The 17,164-nt window shown below is 37.8% G+C and overlaps 1 protein-coding gene across 5 annotated transcripts in view; it reads left to right on the forward strand.

The window, feature by feature from the left end:
• ppp4r4 (protein phosphatase 4, regulatory subunit 4) overlaps positions 1-17,164 on the forward strand; it is a 29,887-nt gene that overhangs the window by 7,747 nt on the left and 4,976 nt on the right. For 3 of the 5 annotated variants that reach the window (XM_017692607.2, XM_017692610.2, XM_017692609.2), the window contains exons 3-15: positions 2,338-2,440; positions 2,554-2,701; positions 2,951-3,024; positions 3,166-3,272; positions 3,870-3,977; positions 5,814-5,935; positions 7,609-7,731; positions 8,616-8,779; positions 10,192-10,311; positions 10,764-10,841; positions 14,277-14,360; positions 14,656-14,838; positions 17,009-17,114. In XM_017692607.2, coding sequence (XP_017548096.1) covers positions 2,338-2,440; positions 2,554-2,701; positions 2,951-3,024; positions 3,166-3,272; positions 3,870-3,977; positions 5,814-5,935; positions 7,609-7,731; positions 8,616-8,779; positions 10,192-10,311; positions 10,764-10,841; positions 14,277-14,360; positions 14,656-14,838; positions 17,009-17,114 — 1,520 coding nt within the window. The remainder of the gene's footprint in view (positions 1-2,337; positions 2,441-2,553; positions 2,702-2,950; positions 3,025-3,165; positions 3,273-3,869; positions 3,978-5,813; positions 5,936-7,608; positions 7,732-8,615; positions 8,780-10,191; positions 10,312-10,763; positions 10,842-14,276; positions 14,361-14,655; positions 14,839-17,008; positions 17,115-17,164) is intronic. The other 2 variants (XM_017692608.2, XM_037537766.1) reach the window with 1 other exon arrangement.

The following is a 17,164-nucleotide window of genomic DNA, read 5'->3' on the forward strand; positions in this document are numbered from 1 at the left end:
TGTTTAAAACCATTTATCTAGATAGTAACCATACTTTTGAATAAATGCAAACATTTGTACAATAAAAAGCTAGAATTTCTAATAATTCAAATAATTTTATAGTGTTTTCCTTTTGCACAGTACTAAACATTTAAAGTGGGTTATGTTTCTGTAAGTTAAATTGGTCAGTATCCCAACTGTTCAGTAGGCAAAAGCTGTATTGCAGTGTAATACCTAAACCTTATGCTTACCATCCTTCATATGTCTGTCTCTTCTTACCTTCTTTCAATCTGTGTTATGGAAAATTTGGATATATTTTCAATAGAACTTCTTACCCTCTTATTAAAATATCTTCTAATGGAATCATTTTCTCTGCAGAGAAGGCTTATTATTCATTTAATAAGTTTGACTTAATACTTAGCAACTAGCCAATTTCAAGTGATTCACTAACTACTATGAAAGTTATGAAAGTAATGAACAGAAGCCTGAATACTCCCCAAGTTTTATATGTGTTAAGTGGATTAAGCGGTCTAAATGGACACTTTGAGGTGAGCACTGTTATTTGATTTGCTTATGAAATTTATGAAGTTTATTGAAAGGTGTCATTGTTAATAATGTTACTAATATTCATGATAATTTATTTTTGCTGTAAGAACTGTTTCTGTTTTTGCTGTTTTTGATGAGAAGTTAATGCATGGATAAATCCTTCAGTCACTTCACCCTAACGTCCATTAGAAAAGGAAAAAAAAACCCCAAAAAACGCCTGATTACTTATTACTGAGTCTGTTTTCAAAATCTCACTAGAGTGAACTCAGTATAGCATGAAGTAGCTTTGTGGAATGTCAGCTTTCTCAGTACAGTGCAAGTCACACATGGCATTCTGCCCAAGCAAAAGTTTAGGCTTTTAAGGCCTAGCTGAGCAGGCTTTGTCTTTATATGAAACCCAAGTCTCCAGCTCATCCTTCACTCGACAGTCAAACCTAATTACAAATGCGAGTGTGGATCTTTTTACTTTCTGACTGCCCTCCAGGAAGAACATGGCCCAAGCATTCAGAGTCAGATCAAAGTCTGTACCTAAGGACTTGGATTGTATTACTGGCCCCCTCATCACCTGGTCTTTAGCTGATTAAGTCACTCCGCTCCCCATAGATACCAGCTGCTCTGCTCTCTGTGTGTAGTGCCTCTGTCGACTACCCCATAAACAGACCTATTGCCAAGGTGCTGAACATTATTGCCCATATTCAGCATGTGCACAAACCATGACGACATTACCTTCTTCTTCGACAGACTTGGCAGCAGGCAAGGCCCTTTCATAGTTATTAAATAACCCTCTGCCAACAAAGGCCACAGGAGGACAACCTACCTCTGAAAAAGTAATGAATACCTGTTTATAGTTCATTATTTAGGGCAACAGCACATGACAGACCGACAGACTAGGAGCTGTTCTGGGACAAGAAGGAAGTCTGAGGAGTTTAAAGATTGAAAGTTTGAAAACGTAACAACTACAGATCAGCAATATCACTAAACTCAATCTAAATTTGTCACTGCGTGCCTCAAAAAGAGCTTTTAGTCATTTTAGAGCATTTCTGTTGGTCCATTCATTGTTATATTTTTACACAGTATAAAGGAGAACCACTGTGATCAAATGATGTAGAGCAAGAAAAATAGAAAAAAAAAACAATTGAGATATGGGTGTTTGTTTTTGTTTGGGGCAGCGTTGATAAGTGCATGTTTTGTTAATATTTATTTCCTGAGTTCTTAGCACACTTGAACCTCAGTTTCACTAATGCTTATAGTCATAATCGTCTAGGATATAAAAAATAGAGGTCTTAAAACTTGAAGACTTGATACATGATACAACAAAAATAACTGTTTTTCTCATTCAGTGCTGTATTGAGGAAAGCTACAGCATTAACTCGGTGGCATTTAATGCTTGGAAAGTATTTTACTTGGGTTGAAATCAGATCAGTTATCTGTCCCCCTGTGGGTCCACTAAAAGCGCATTATCTGATGGTTGAAACTGATCACCAAGCATTGAATCTGAAAGTGTTCGTGCTCTTGCTTTTACGTTGAATTAAAGCCTAAATTGAAAACGTCTATTTTAAAGTATGTCACCACTGTGTCTTTATGCAGTTTTGAAGGACTGTAATCATGTTTTCAAAGAAGCATTGCTGCTATTTCTAGATGTGGTATGATGATCAACATTTGGCTGTCAAACTAGTTAAAGAGATTGGAGATGTTAAAGGAAAACAGACAGTAGATAATACTGTATTTTGTTTTTCATGGACTTTGAGATTCAGGGAAAGGCAAAAACTGAACATTCTCTGTTTCTGTTTGCTTGTCCTGACTTCTTGCCAGCTCTGGTCAGGATGTCCAGCGAGCTAGTGTGATTGTCAACTTGCCAAACCTGGTGCGTCAGAACCCAGCAGAGACGTTCCGGAGGGTGGTGCCAAAAGTCAGGGTAGGCCAAATTCTGCTCCATCTCTCTCTTCTCAGCCCTGAGTTTAGGACATGCTTCATTAATATGTAGTGTTTGCTAAATGATCATCCATAGCTTTTCCCGCCCCCTCACAGGAGGTGCTGCACGTAGCTGGGGCGGACATGCAGCTCGCCGCAGCAGGCTCTTTCTTGACCATTCTCCAGGACGACATAGTCCTCATCCAGACCCACACCCACTCAATCCTGCAGATAGTTCTCCTCAACCTAGACCACAGGGACACAGGTCAGCACTCTGAGATACCACACCTCTCCACAGTAACTGAAGGTTCATTCTGAAGTAGTAAATGTGAAATTGGAGTTATCATCTTGAATGTAATAGTGCCCTTTCTACTATGGTCAGACCTGAAAATGGTGTGCTTTATACAACATTTAATAGTACATTTCAAATGTTAAATGAAGACAGAGTAAAGCCTACATTTCTGCTGAGATTCAGTTTGAGCTTTGTTTTTCCTCTTTGTGGCATTTTCAACAGTGGTCGGCAGTGCTTGGCTAGAGACCTTGCTTTCAGCTATTGATGCTTTACCAAAAGAAACCATCAGACAGGAGGTAATAATATTTTCTTAGATTTTTCTTAGATCTTTCTCTCTTTTCATAGCTATTCTGATTAACAGTCTGTGGAATAAGGAAGGGTTTGAATAAAACAATTAAATCTTAACCTCTTTTGCTGTGGCCTGATTGTGTTTGCAGATTCTGAGCCCCTTGGTATCTAAAGCTCAGCTCTCACAGTCTGTACCGGCCCGTCTAGCCAGCTGTCGCATCTTAGGCAAGGTTGCTGCCAAGTTTGAGTCATCAGTGTGAGTTTGCCAAAGTTTCTGTTTTTCTGCCTATAAGGCAGGTATGCTGGCACGTTTCCACCATGCTGAGCTCTGATACAGAGGAACTTCTTTCATGCAAACATAAAGCAACAGTATTATCAGAAATGGCTGTACTGTTCTCCATCACAGCAATACCACTGCTTTGCAAAGTACAGTTATTTTTTAGCTAAAATGGATTTTAACAGAGGTAACTGTAGTGGCTGTAGAATTTCAAATAGGTGTGTCCCTGGAATGCTTCAGGTAGTTTTAGCCAAACATAATAGAAGCTTTCTCTGCTGCTCATAGTAAAGGCTCATTTATAAGCATTTACATGGTGACAAGGGTTGAGAGAAAAGACACTTGAAATTGTTTAGCACTTACGCAAGTGTCAGATTTAGAATTCTTATTGTTTATTTTATCTTTAGACTGACAACAAACATAAAGCAGCATATGCAGATTCTTTCAAGACAGATTTTTTTTAACAGCCTTGTCAGATTTTTTTTAACAGTTATGATGAGTTATTTTGAGTATAGCATCTGTATTGTCCTGCTGCTGGTAAAGGTTTCTCAGACTTGTTTCTGTGGCTGCCTTTTGCAGAGTGAAGAAGGACCTGCTGCCTCTGGTCAGGTCGTTGTGTCAGGATGTGGAGTACGAGGTGCGCTCCTGCATGTGTCGCCAGCTGGAGAACATCGCCAGGGGAATTGGGTAAAAAGAAAAAGAGAAAGAGATTAACATAAAAGAACTGGGTATTCCATAAGTTTGAATGGCGTTGTTTTCAGTACAGGATCTCAGACTACCTAAGAAAGACTAGACAAATTAGTCACAGTAAGAGTTTAATGTTGAATGTGCAACTTGTTCCTTATAGTCATTTTGAATAACCTCCTGTTGTGATGTGTCCAAGGAGACAGAGTTGTATGACTGTTGTAGATTAATGGGTTTTTTGACCTTACTAGTGAAGACTGATAGCCACTGTCAACATGGTTCTGCTTCACTTTCGGGACAAGCTTGGTCATATTAAAAGGATTCGGATGACATAACTTGATTCTTTTTGTCAGAAGCATGCCTCCCAATAGCAATACAGCAATAATGAAATATATTTGAACTTGTACGCTCAAACTAGTAGTTTATTTGCTAAATAAGAGTTCATCAAAACTTTGTCAAAGCATGTATTTAACATTTTTATTTAATTTCATTTTTATTGTTGAATAATTTATTGGAAAAATCAGAAGCTGACGAAATGGAAAATACGAGGAAGAGTTGTAAATTGGATTTGTTTTAACTGATGCATGTTCACAGTACACACTGTAGTACTGTGAGACACTGACTTCCATTCTGGTATCATACACATACTATGTGGCTAAGAGTATATGCATGCCTGACGTACACACGTATAGGACATCCTTTTCCAAAGCCATGGGCATCACTATGGAAATCCCCCTCTTGTGGCTATAACAACCTCCACTCTTCTAGGAAACCTTTCCACAACATTTTTGACTTTTTTCTAAGCAAGTGTAAATATTAGAGAAATTAACAGAATGTAATAGACAAAACTTTTATTTTTTTGTTTTATAAAAATTTTGCAAGACAGAAAACATAACTTTTTTGGTTAGTTAAGATAACAATTTGAAATCCCTCTGGTTTTAACTCCTTACATAAAGCCAGCACCCATAGCTCCAGTTAAGTGAGACACTGCTGCTGAAATGTCTAAACTGATGCTGCTATCGGATGGGCAGAAACCTTTGCTTAAAAAAAAAAAAAATGGCACATTTGGATGTTGCAAGGAAATATTGAAGAATAACAGACAATGGCTGCAGGTGTTCAGATTTATTCCGTTTAACTTGTATACATTATTTGGCAAAACTTTACTGTAGGGTGCTGTTCACAAGGCTACATGACATCAAAATAAGCTTGTCTTGACAGCTGACATAACCCTACATAAATGTTTATAAATGCTTTTTACAATAGGTATCATCTGTCATAAACTTAGCATTTAGTTAACTTTGATCAAAACTGGCTAATGTAACCTTTATAATGAATGATGCCTATTGGAATAAGTATATATAAACATTTATGTAGGGTTCTGTCAGTTGGTGTGGACAGGGCCATACTGTAAAGTGTTACCCATTATTCTCATCTTTACTGTATATGTTTCCACAAAATGCAAAAAAGACAGTGAAATCTGCTGTAGCGATCACTTTCTTGCAGTAAGTTTATTGGTTCTGAGCATGTTATCATGTGAAAGCAGCGTACACGTTAGTCACTAGTTAAGCCATGGCTTAAATGGTGGTGCAACCGAATTCAGTAAAAGAGTAGTTTGAAACAAATTAGTGTTAACTATGGCTTCCATAGTTAACTATGGTGTCCACATACTTTTGGCTATATAGTCTATGATACTTTCTGTTTGACCTGGAAGACGCATGTCAATAACCAGATATTATTTGCATGGAAGTGGATAAATGAGCATTTAAATATATCGGTGTGTTGCACATTTACAGTGTTTTAATGTGTGATGTATTTGTCTCTTTCTTTTCTTTGCACCAGGCTGGAACATACGAAGGCTGTAGTGCTGCCAGAGTTGGTGGAGCTGGCTAGAGATGAGGGCAGCACTGTGAGACTGGCGGCTTTTGACACCATTATCAACCTGTTAGAGATGTTTGACAGTGGTAAGCTTTCTATGTTTACATCGCATAAAGGAAGCAGCTTCAAAGAGTCAAAAATATTGGTTTTAATGTTTTTTCAGGGTGTCAAAAGTGATGTTTTCAGTGTTTTTCAGGGAGTCAGAATGTCAAAAAAACTCAAAAATGACAGTTACAATGTTCTAGTAAGGTTCTAGTGAGATTCTAATAAAAAAAAAGTAAAGGTAAGGTTCTAAGTGAAGTGAAACCTATCTGGTCGTTACTTCTGGCCAAAAATACACAATACATTTATAGCAGTCTATAGCAGATAGTAGTCTAACCAACAATAAAACCCACCGTATGCTCCATTCAGTAGCTTTTCTCTTAAAGGAGCAAAAAATTGCATAATGCAGGGGTGTATGGAGCAATTTACATGAGATGTAAAAACATGTTTGCTACTGCACAGCAGTTTTACAGACCTATATACATAACCTGATGTACATAGATCCAGTATTTCTAAATAAACATTAAAGAAACACATAAAACACACAGTTTCACTCTCTAAAAAGGTGCAAATGGCAAGTTCCTACATTATCCAGATAGTCCTGAGAGAGAATAGTAAAGAAGGCAGCAATGTTAACATGTCTGAAATAGTGGTAAGGTGTCAAAATACTACAAGTTAAAACTACCTATTATCAAACGCTCCTCCACTATTGTACACTTCTAGCATTGAAGATCTGATCTATTTACTTTTCACTTTTAGCACTGAAACCATGTCTTAAAGAACGTATGGCTCATATTAATAAAATATCAGTAGAACTACTGCAACACCACTGACATGATGAACACGTAGAAAGGGTAAAGTCACTAGATGAGAATTATAACTTGGCAAAATAGATAATAATTGTTTGTATTACATAGTGATAAGCTAATGTACTGTAAAGCAAAGGTATGATGACTCCAGGTGCATGCTTTGTGTGCGGACTCCACGTATCAATAACATGTCTAATCTCATTAAACCCCTTCTGTGCTTGCTGTAGCTAGCTCATGTCTTGCTGGAGCTCAGTGTATGTGGACAGGCCCAAATTCTGCTACTGTATTTTGTTTTTCTAGAAATATTTTTATAATTTATATAATATTCTGTTCATAAACAAGTGCAGTCTTACAGAAAATGCCTTTGTTCTTCCTTTTTTGGGGAATGAGAGAGGATTTGTACTTACTTGAACTTATTTTGTTAGACAGATATTGCAACAATTGTAGGCGGCTTAAGTGAAAGAAGCTTTCCTCCAGGAGTTAAACATCTTAAACATCCAGGAGTTCAATTTTCAAACCCTCTTATCACATTACAACATGGTGGTCCAATTACATTTTGTATTACAATACTTGGTAATGTTCACTTGTATATGTTTTCATATTCGTTTGCATTCAGGGACTGTTGTTCTCCCAAAAGCAATTTTAGAGGACTCTTTTAAGAGGACTCTTTTAGGAAAGTTTTTTTGATGTGTACATGCACATTTCTTGTTCTTGCCAAGCTGCCACCCATCACTGCCACATTGCTGCGCAATGTGTCCTCTTTTTGACATCTGAAGTTGTCTATGAGGCACACTGGGACATCATATACAGAAATAGACAAGCAGTGATGGTTGCTATGCTGACTAGAGATGAGTCTGGACATCAGTCTCACACAGTCTCTCTGACTTCCTCTCACCCTTTCTCCACAGATGACAGGACACGTGTTATATTTCCCCTGGTGAAGACATTCTGTGAGAAATGCTTTAAAGCTGATGAGGCAGTGCTGGCCTCCCTGTCCTTCCAGTATGGCAAGCTGTGTCACGGCCTCTCGGGTGGGTGTCTGAATCGTACTCACACCTGAGCTTCTGTAGTGGTTGGCAAGTAGGAGGATGCTGAAGCACTAGAATTCATGATTTCTCAAATTCTGCCCTTCATGGTTACAGTTGCTCTGTAACTCAGACAATCAGTACCCACAAATGGCAGATCTTCATTGATTTTAATGGAGAATATCTTGGTAATTTAAGACATTTTATATTGTCAACCATTTAATCAGAATTAACCGTGATGATGATTTTATTTCTAGCTAGCAATCTATTCTTAGCTTGCTGTGAAGTGGTGAACTGCTGAGAATGCGATTTAATTTAAAACCGCCTGTTCCACAGTTGGGCTTAAGTCGTATGCCAATGGCAATCAGTGTTCCACAGCAGTTCTCAGGCTCTAGCGAGGATTATATCAAGCTTTTTCTATGCAGAATCCTCATGCTTATGGCATCTTTGCAAGTCATAATCTTTATTCTGCCTGATGAATGGTCTGTAGACAATTATAATTACTTGGAACTTTCATTCCATAACGTACATTATGCTGTATATGCTTATTATGGCAACTAAGCAACATATTGATCTGTGGATGAAGTAATGATGTGACTGATGATGATAATTTAATAGGTAATTGTTTATGAGTCACAGTTCGAATTTCTGCTTGCTTTCACTGCTTCAGGCGCAATAAATGCACCATCTGAGCACTGACTTGCCTTGGCATGCACTGGCCTCTGTCAAAAGCCAGCCATTGTGTGCTCAGTTGCCAGTGGACTTCTTCTGAGCTTTTCTCAAATGCCCCTTCTGTCTTTGATTGCATATGAGATGAAATGTTCAGGCCTCCAAATCTTCCGGATCCGTGCTCATCATGACATTGACTCCTGCTTCTTGCTTCAAAACAGCATCTTTCACAGATGAGCAGCATCTCTGGTTTCTGGAGTTCTATAAGAAGCTGTGCTGTCTGGGACTGCAGCATGAGAACGGCCACTGCGAGAGCCAGCCCTACCCCCTGGAGCTGGAGAACAAGTATGCCCTGGTGCGCAGGAATTGCGCTTACAACTTCCCTGTGAGTGACAGAGCACCACTGTATCAGTCTTCTACAAACAGTACTTGGTGACCTCTTACACGTTTAGATGTCGTGACATCATTGGATCAGGTTACGGTCATACTTGCATGTGTAAGAACAAACCAAGACAGGTATGACAAGATGAAACTGAATAGCCCCATAGCCCATGCTCATTTTTCAGTCTTTCTATCTCAGTACTTCAGGTCTGCTTAGATCTGACCCAAAGAATATTTTCATGACACACTCAGAATCTGAATTATGTACTTTGAAAATTCTAGAAAATCTTGTGAGGGAGCACAGACATCTCCTGTTACAGGGCTCTTTGATCTGGATGCTTGTTTGAGAAAATTAAACCTGTAACTGCTCCATCTGTCTCTACTGAAGCGACTGTGCTTTCTGTGCTGGTTATAAATAGAGACGGCCACTCTGCATATGTTTGTGCTTTCTGGGAGCGCTTTGAGTAGAAAGCAGCTGAAAGTTTTGCATAATGATAACTGTCTGTAATGTTAAAGTAGGTTCACATGATTCTGTAACTGGTGATTATAAGACATTAAAATATAATTTATGATTTAAATATATGTAAAAGTGATTGTGTTCATGTCTTTGTCACACTATATATTAAGAGTAGGTGATACAGCAAACATGTAATATCACAATACTTAAGAAATGTTCACGATTTTTCCTGACATCTGGTAAGTTGGAACAGACAAAGCACATTTAAAAATACTATCATAAACTATGCAAATTATTTTTATTTAACATTTCCCATGCCGCACTGAACTGATTCTGGTTAAATAAGACAACTTATGCTCTCTTGCAGTTGATAAAATTACTGACCACATCCATGATATGCTCAGAAAAGCACACTGTGATGTAATTTATCATGATAATGATAACTATTGTCATATTGCCGTACCAAACTATGGATTAGTATAAATGTACGCTTGTAAAAATGAAGGTGCTGTAATTTGATTCCTTGTGGTTCCACAATGAAAGTTTTAACTGATGGTTCCGTAAGAAAATAATTTCGATTTAACCTGTCTGCCAATTGTTTACCATAGCTAATAATTTTGATATTTCCCTGTAGAAACAGAAAGAAAAGCAAACCCGCTTACTCAAAGCACACTTATAACAGATGCTTAAGAGTGTATAACAGTTTTGAAACAAACTCTCCATCTATATGACTAAACTGGCACACTGGAAATTTTGAAATATAGTTTTGCCACTCTTTCATAGGTGATTTAGAAAATATCCAGACTGTATGATCCCTAGTGAAATCACTGTCATGATATATTCTACACTTGTGACCTGTAGAAAAACCATATAACTTGTACTTTAAAATGCTTTTTAAAGTCAGTCATATATACCTAAACAGTTCCTATTATTGTCAACATTCTTTACTCTTCCTACAGGCCATGGTGTTATTTGCTGACCCAAACCACTTTCTGTCTGAGTTGTACCGGACCTTCTCGAGTCTTTGTCACGACCCTGAAATATCAGTCCGGCGGACGGCTGCTGAGGGGTTTCATGAGGTACCAGCTGTAACTCTCCTCTGTGCATATGGGAAGTCTATTGTATAGGATGTATAACATACGTGTGCTCATGTATGTGGTTTATTTCTTACATAAGTGCGTAAGGAAGTATAGACTCCACTCACCCCTATCATATTAGGTCTTTAGTTTAGTAGATTACATAATCTGGCTGTGCAGTGTAATGCAATTTGAAGAGACTGGGTGAGTATGAGAAGTCAGCTGGGGATGAGGAAAGAGGTGTGAATTGGGCTACACTGACCTAATGTTCAAGATGTGCTTGCGGACAGAGCTAGTTACTTATTACCAGAGCTAAGGGCTTATTACCCAACCTTTTTTCCTTACAGCTGTTATTACCTGATGTAGACACTGGTTATTTGTAACCCTGGGTTTAAGGTAACTCTGTCCTGAGGTTGAAATTGCACACTACACCCCCTTTATGCCCTCTGTTTCAGGTGGTTAAACTGCTGGGTCCAAATGTGCACTATGTACACAAAGAGCTGATCACCTTGCTGCAGGATGATTCATTAGAGGTAGGACCTGTGTGTGTGTGCGTTTCTGTCTGAGAAGACGCATATTTGTATTTCAAATGTATAGGTGGGTGGCTGTGTGTCTGATAGAGAGTCTACAGCTGTGATGTCTGCTTTGTTGTTGTTATTCGCTTGGCACACAGGGTTTATGTATAATTTGGTGATGCTCTGTCCACTGAGAACATTACTCAGTTCTGTGACGATTTCTACTTCAGTGTGTCAGACAGCTGACTCTTCTCTGGGACATAGAGCACTTTCTGGCCAAACTCCATCTTTTAAGACTCAGCTTGTCTTTGCTGACAAACCTTGTGTTTAGGGGGTGGACTCATCTTTTTCCTTCTTTGTGTGCATTTGGGTATGAATTATCTTGCCTGACCTTTCCATGCTTAAAGTTGCATTGCAGCAGGATACTTATATTTACTATTTGCCATGTTCTGTAGCATTCTGTAGTGTAGCATTGTATCTCTCAAGTTAACAATTTTTGGCAGAATTCATGATTATATATAGTTGACTTTTTTCTATCAGTGTTTACTCACTACAATGCCCAGCATGCACTACACAAATACAACAATTGAGAGAGAAAGGGCAGAGTGTGTACCTATGCCATCTACTGGTTGTGGTTGTTCTGAATTGCCATTCATTTTGCTTTTGCTGTTGTAAAAATAATAGCCAAAATAATAGCAAAACATTTTGCTGCCACAGTTGGGGCTTCTCTGTGGAATATGTGGTAGTGTATTTTTGTCTTTTGCCGTGGATCAATAATTTTGAACATAGTGTCAAATATATGGTAATGACACAGCATGCACTGTAGTATAATGTGTATCACTTCAAATTTATTGGTAACCTACTTTTTGAAAGGAAACAGCAGGGGGTGATCTTTCCCTATTGGAATCCCCATCATACTCAACAAATCCGAACAAATAGCCTTGTTGCTGATTTGTATTAGCTAACTACATTTACATTTACATTTATGGCATTTAGCAGACACTCTTATCCAGAGTGACTTACAATAACTAAAGTTAATTGGGTAACTACCTTGTTAATAACTCCTAATAGTGACATTAGCCAGCTGGCTTCTTTATGCAAGAGCCAACTCCCAGAAAAAGAAAGAAAGTCTGCGTTAAAGTTTTTGTAGTCCTCCCACCTTCAAAGCACAACCACAGAAGGGAATTTTCTCATAGTATTTAAACAAAAAATATCCCTCAAGAGAATGCTACATCTTTGCTGTGAGAGGTGATAAGACCAGATTTTTTACCAGAATTTTGTTTAAGTTAGCTGTTGTGTCACTACAGATAATCATTTGAATATTCCAGCATTGAACTCTGCTGGAGGGTATGCAGTATAGCTGCTGGAAACTGAACATCTGAATATCCTAATGTATGTGTGTCGGTGTGTATAGAGTCTGTTTGTGGAGGTTCCAGGCCACTGTGTTTTGTGTGGGATGAGTAAATGCACTATTTCTCTGTAGCTGATGTTAGGAGCTTGCTATTGTTTGTTCTATACCAATCCCTTGAGAGATGTTAGTCACACAAAATATTAGCATTCAGTGCTGTGCTAAGCATACAGACCACCAGCCCAAGGCTTACTGACACTAGTTGTTACTGAGGTGAGGTATTGATTATTGTTACAGATGCTATGAAAATTAAAACCTTCTCTTTAACCTTCTTTTACTGATTCTATAACTCTATATGTACAATAAAACAGTGGTTAGTGGGTGGGTTTGTGGGATGTGCATTTATAGCAGTGGTAGGTAGGTGGGTTTTATCTCTAAAGAAATTATTTATTTACATATATAACTTACATGGTTAGAGGAACAGCCTGCCTCCAAACACTTTATTGTTCTTGACTTCTGAAAGGAAATTTGACTGTTTTGCAGAGGAATTAATATGGGAATTGAATTGTTTTCATTAATAAATTATTGGTGTCCATATAACAGAAAGATTTTTGTTACATTCCAATATATTTATCACTTAACAATTCTGTTCTTACAAAGTCAAGGAATTGTAACATTCGTCATGCTAATTGTTGTTAAAAAGCACAAAAGTAAACATAATGCAAAGAGCACTAACATTGCGAAAAACAGTTGACAAGTCAATTACTGAAGTGTATTGATGAAACAATGCCATTGCTAAATCTATGAACCAATGAGAGTACTACACTGTTCATAATTAAGATTGATTTACAGCGGTAATGCTGTTGAGATGATTAATTAGAGTAAACAGTGATTCCATTAGTTCAGTTTATAAAGTCATGGCACATGTTGGAAAGAGACCTATTTTTCAGGCTGCTGAAACGGTTACGGTTTTCAACGATCACTCAACAGGGTCCTTTGCAAATTATCAATGCATGCAAAACAAAAATGTGATTTGTTTGAATGCTTTGTTGGAAATAATTGAGAACTCTTTTTTTGTGCTGCAACAGTAGCATAAAAACCTTTTCAGTTATCCAACCAAAATTAAATTTTCAATTAAAAATATGATTTCATATGCAACTGATGACATGCGCTTTTTTCTGCATAGTGTATTCTATAATGAAGTTAAGGAAGATGCATGCAAGTTTATTTTATATATGTAATGGTAATTATGTGAAACTATTCCATATTAAAAATTAATATTCTCTGTGTGTTACTACAGCAAATGAAGGGCAAACTCCCTATTAATAGTCTTGAATTCAGAAGAAATGATGGATGAGTAGGCATCTATAATCTTTTTTTGATATATAGTGTTTGGACTGGAAATTAAATAAATAAAGGGTGGTTTCTGACTTTTGCACGGTACTGTAATTTACATATAGTTAAAAAATACTGTATTGAGACTTTACAACAGATTTTATTAATAGATTTTGTTCACACTGTTTATAACTACAGAGTTATTATCCAGTTGACAGCTAAAATGCAATTCAAAGATTGAAGTCTGAGATTAGAGTAACTCAGTCAGTAATGAACTGCATTAAATTTTACTTCACAAGTATAACATTAGGGAATACACAATAAGGAATAAGGGTTTTATCATACAAAACCAGAGCTGTTAGAAAACCTTTTCACCTGGTAGCACTTCTGCCATTGGTATTGACATAATGCATTGAAATAAAAAGTCCATAATAATAGTTTTTAAAGAATTGATTCCAATAAATTGAAAAATTGTCAACAAACTTAACGTGTAAAAATATTTGAATGTTAATGTCTATTTTGTGAAATGTACCGATAATTCATTTTAACTACAATAATTCTCACAAAAGATTCCCTGTAAGCACTTTCCATATGCAAAGTGTGCAAAAACAACATGTTAAACAACAGGGCATTACAAATAGCTGTCGTTCTTAATAAATCTCATCTTAATTGCTTAGAGTGGTGAAAATATATTATGCTGTATTTGTGAAGATGTTGTTAGATGTATTTGTGAAGATGTTGTTTGAGCTTCTGTCATTGCGTTTTGGCAGGTATTGGATGCGCTGATCAATCACCTTCAGGAAACTTTGGAGCTGGCAACTTCTAGGGGGGAAGGTGCAGGGCCTGAGAGTAAGGTACATGAATGAATATGTTAGGGTGAGAAGGATTGGTAGAAGCAGTAGCTCCATCTGCTGGCTGTGTAGAGATTTTTGTGTTCTTCCTCAAGCACCATAGAAGAGCCACAATTAGGTTTAATATTATTTAAATCTAAACTTGTATTTTACCTGTCTTGAGCCATTCATATATTATTTTATGCAAAACCACCAACATTTTTTCTTGATTGACAAGTTCATTGGCTATTTTGTTTTAAAAACTGATTTACAATGACCCTTTTTTGACCAACACTTTTATGTTGACTTCCTCTCTCAGCAGGTGAATGTGCCTGATCTGGTTCCTGCCCTGGTGGCAGCCGAGCAGAAGGCTGCATCCTCACTACGCTGGAGGGTTCATGAGAAACTTCTGCAACGCTATTCCTGCCTGCCCAGGGTCATCTCAGGAGACCAAATCTACTTCCGTTTCCTGCAGAGAATGTTTGGCATCATCACAACAAATGTGAGATGCACTTATACATATACAGTGGGTTGCAAAAGTATTCAGCCCCCTTGAACTTTTCAACCTTTTGCCACATTTCAGGCTTCAAACATAAAGATATGAAATTGACATTTTTTGTGAAGAGTCAACAACAAGTGGGACACAATCGTGAAGTGGAACGAAATTTGTTGGATATTTTAAACTTTTTTTAGAAATAAAAAACTGAAAAGTGGGGCGTGCAATATTATTCAGCCCCCTTGCTTTAATACTTTGTAGCGCCACCTTTTGCTGTGATTACAGCTGCAAGTGGCTTGGGGTACGTCTCTGTCAGTCTTGCACATCGAGAGACTGAAATTTTTGCCCATTCTTCCTTGCAAAACAGCTCGAGCTCAGTGAAGTTGGATGGAGAGCGTTTGTGAACAGCAGTTTTCAGCTCTTTCCACAGATTCTCGATTGGATTCAGGTCTGGACTTTGACTTGGCCATTCTAACACCTGGATACGTTTATTTGTGAACCATTCCATTGTAGATGTTGCTTTATGTTTTGGATCATTGTCTTGTTGGAAGATAAATCTCCGTCCCAGTCTCAGGTCTTTTGCAGACTCCAACAGGTTTTCTTCCAGAATGGTCCTGTATTTGGCTCCATCCATCTTCCCATCAATATTAACCATCTTCCCTGTCCCTGCTGAAGAAAAGCAGGCCCAAACCATGATGCTGCCACCACCATGTTTGACAGTGGGGATGGTGTGTTCAGGGTGATGAGCTGTATTGCTTTTACGCCAAACATAAGTTCGATTTTGGTTTCATCTGACCAGAGCACCTTCTTCCACATGTTTGGTGTGTCTCCCAGGTGGCTTGTGGCAAACATTAAATGAGACTTTTTATGGATATCTTTGAGAAATGGCTTTTTCTTGCCACTCTTCCATAAAGCCCAGATTTGTGCAGTGTACCACTGATCGTTGTCCTATGGACAAAGTCTCCCACCTCAGCTGTAGATCTCTGCAGTTCATCCAGAGTGATCATGGGCCTCTTGGCTGCATCTATGATCAGTCTTCTCCTTGTTTGAGCTGAAAGTTTAGAGGGACGGCCGGGTCTTGGTAGATTTGCAGTGGTCTGATGCTCCTTCCATTTCAATATGATCGCTTGCACAGTGCTCCTTGAGATGTTTAAAGCTTGGGAAATCTTTTTCTATCCAAATCCGGCTTTAAACCTCTCCACAACAGTATCTCGGACCTGCCTGGTGTGTTCCTTGGTCTTCATGATGCTCTCTGCGCTTTAAACAGAACTCTGAGACTATCACAGAGCAGGTGCATTTATACGGAGACTTGATTACACACAGGTGGATTCTATTTATCATCATCAGTCATTTAGGTCAACATTGGATCATTCAGAGATCCTCACTGAACTTCTGGAGTGAGTTTGCTGCACTGAAAGTAAAGGGGCCGAATAATATTGCACGCCCCACTTTTCAGTTTTTTATTTCTAAAAAAAGTTTAAAATATCCAATAAATTTCGTTCCACTTCACAATTGTGTCCCACTTGTTGTTGATTCTTCACAAAAAATTACAATTTCATATCTTTATGTTTGAAGCCTGAAATGTGGCAAAAGGTTGAAAAGTTCAAGGGGGCTGAATACTTTTGCAACCCACTGTATGTTTACACAAACTCTATGCATATTCATATTAGTCTTGACCCCATCCTCTTTTCACAGTAGCTATAACATGCAATTCCCTTCTGTTTTGGGAGTCTCTCCATTGAACTGTGCATTTTTTCTTCAATAAAATATATTAAATATATTGAAATGATGGAAATTTGTATGATTTACAAAATCAGAAATTAACTGGATTTTCGTCTTTGTAGGTAAGCAAACAGATAAATATTTATAGAAATCTTTTTATTGTGCATGATTTTTTATATCAGCAAAGCTGCATTTGTGCTGTTTGTTTTATCATGGCAGGGGTGTTTTTGTGGAGAGGTGTTTTTACAGCAGTTCATACCCCTCCACTTTCAGCCTTCCTGCTCGCTAGCAGTTCAATACAGAGACACAACTTTTCACATACAGAAAGCCACCAGTGTTCTAAATAATGTGATAAAGGAGTTAGAGAGAAAACATTTTATTTGATTATATTGATTCAAAAAATATAATAATTCAAAAAGATATTTTCATCTTCATTTTCTTCTCAACTTTCTAGAATGTTCTGCCAGTCCAAAGAGAAGCTGCTCGGACGTTGTGTGTGTTTTTGCGTTACAATCGCAAACAGGAGCAACGGCAGGAGATCATCAGCAAAATAATGCAGGGTAATGGAGCACAAAGATTTGTTTTTTTAATCTAGAAATACTGTATGAAT

This window comes from Pygocentrus nattereri, chromosome 4, assembly GCF_015220715.1.
Source record: "Pygocentrus nattereri isolate fPygNat1 chromosome 4, fPygNat1.pri, whole genome shotgun sequence".
Taxonomy (NCBI): domain Eukaryota; kingdom Metazoa; phylum Chordata; class Actinopteri; order Characiformes; family Serrasalmidae; genus Pygocentrus; species Pygocentrus nattereri.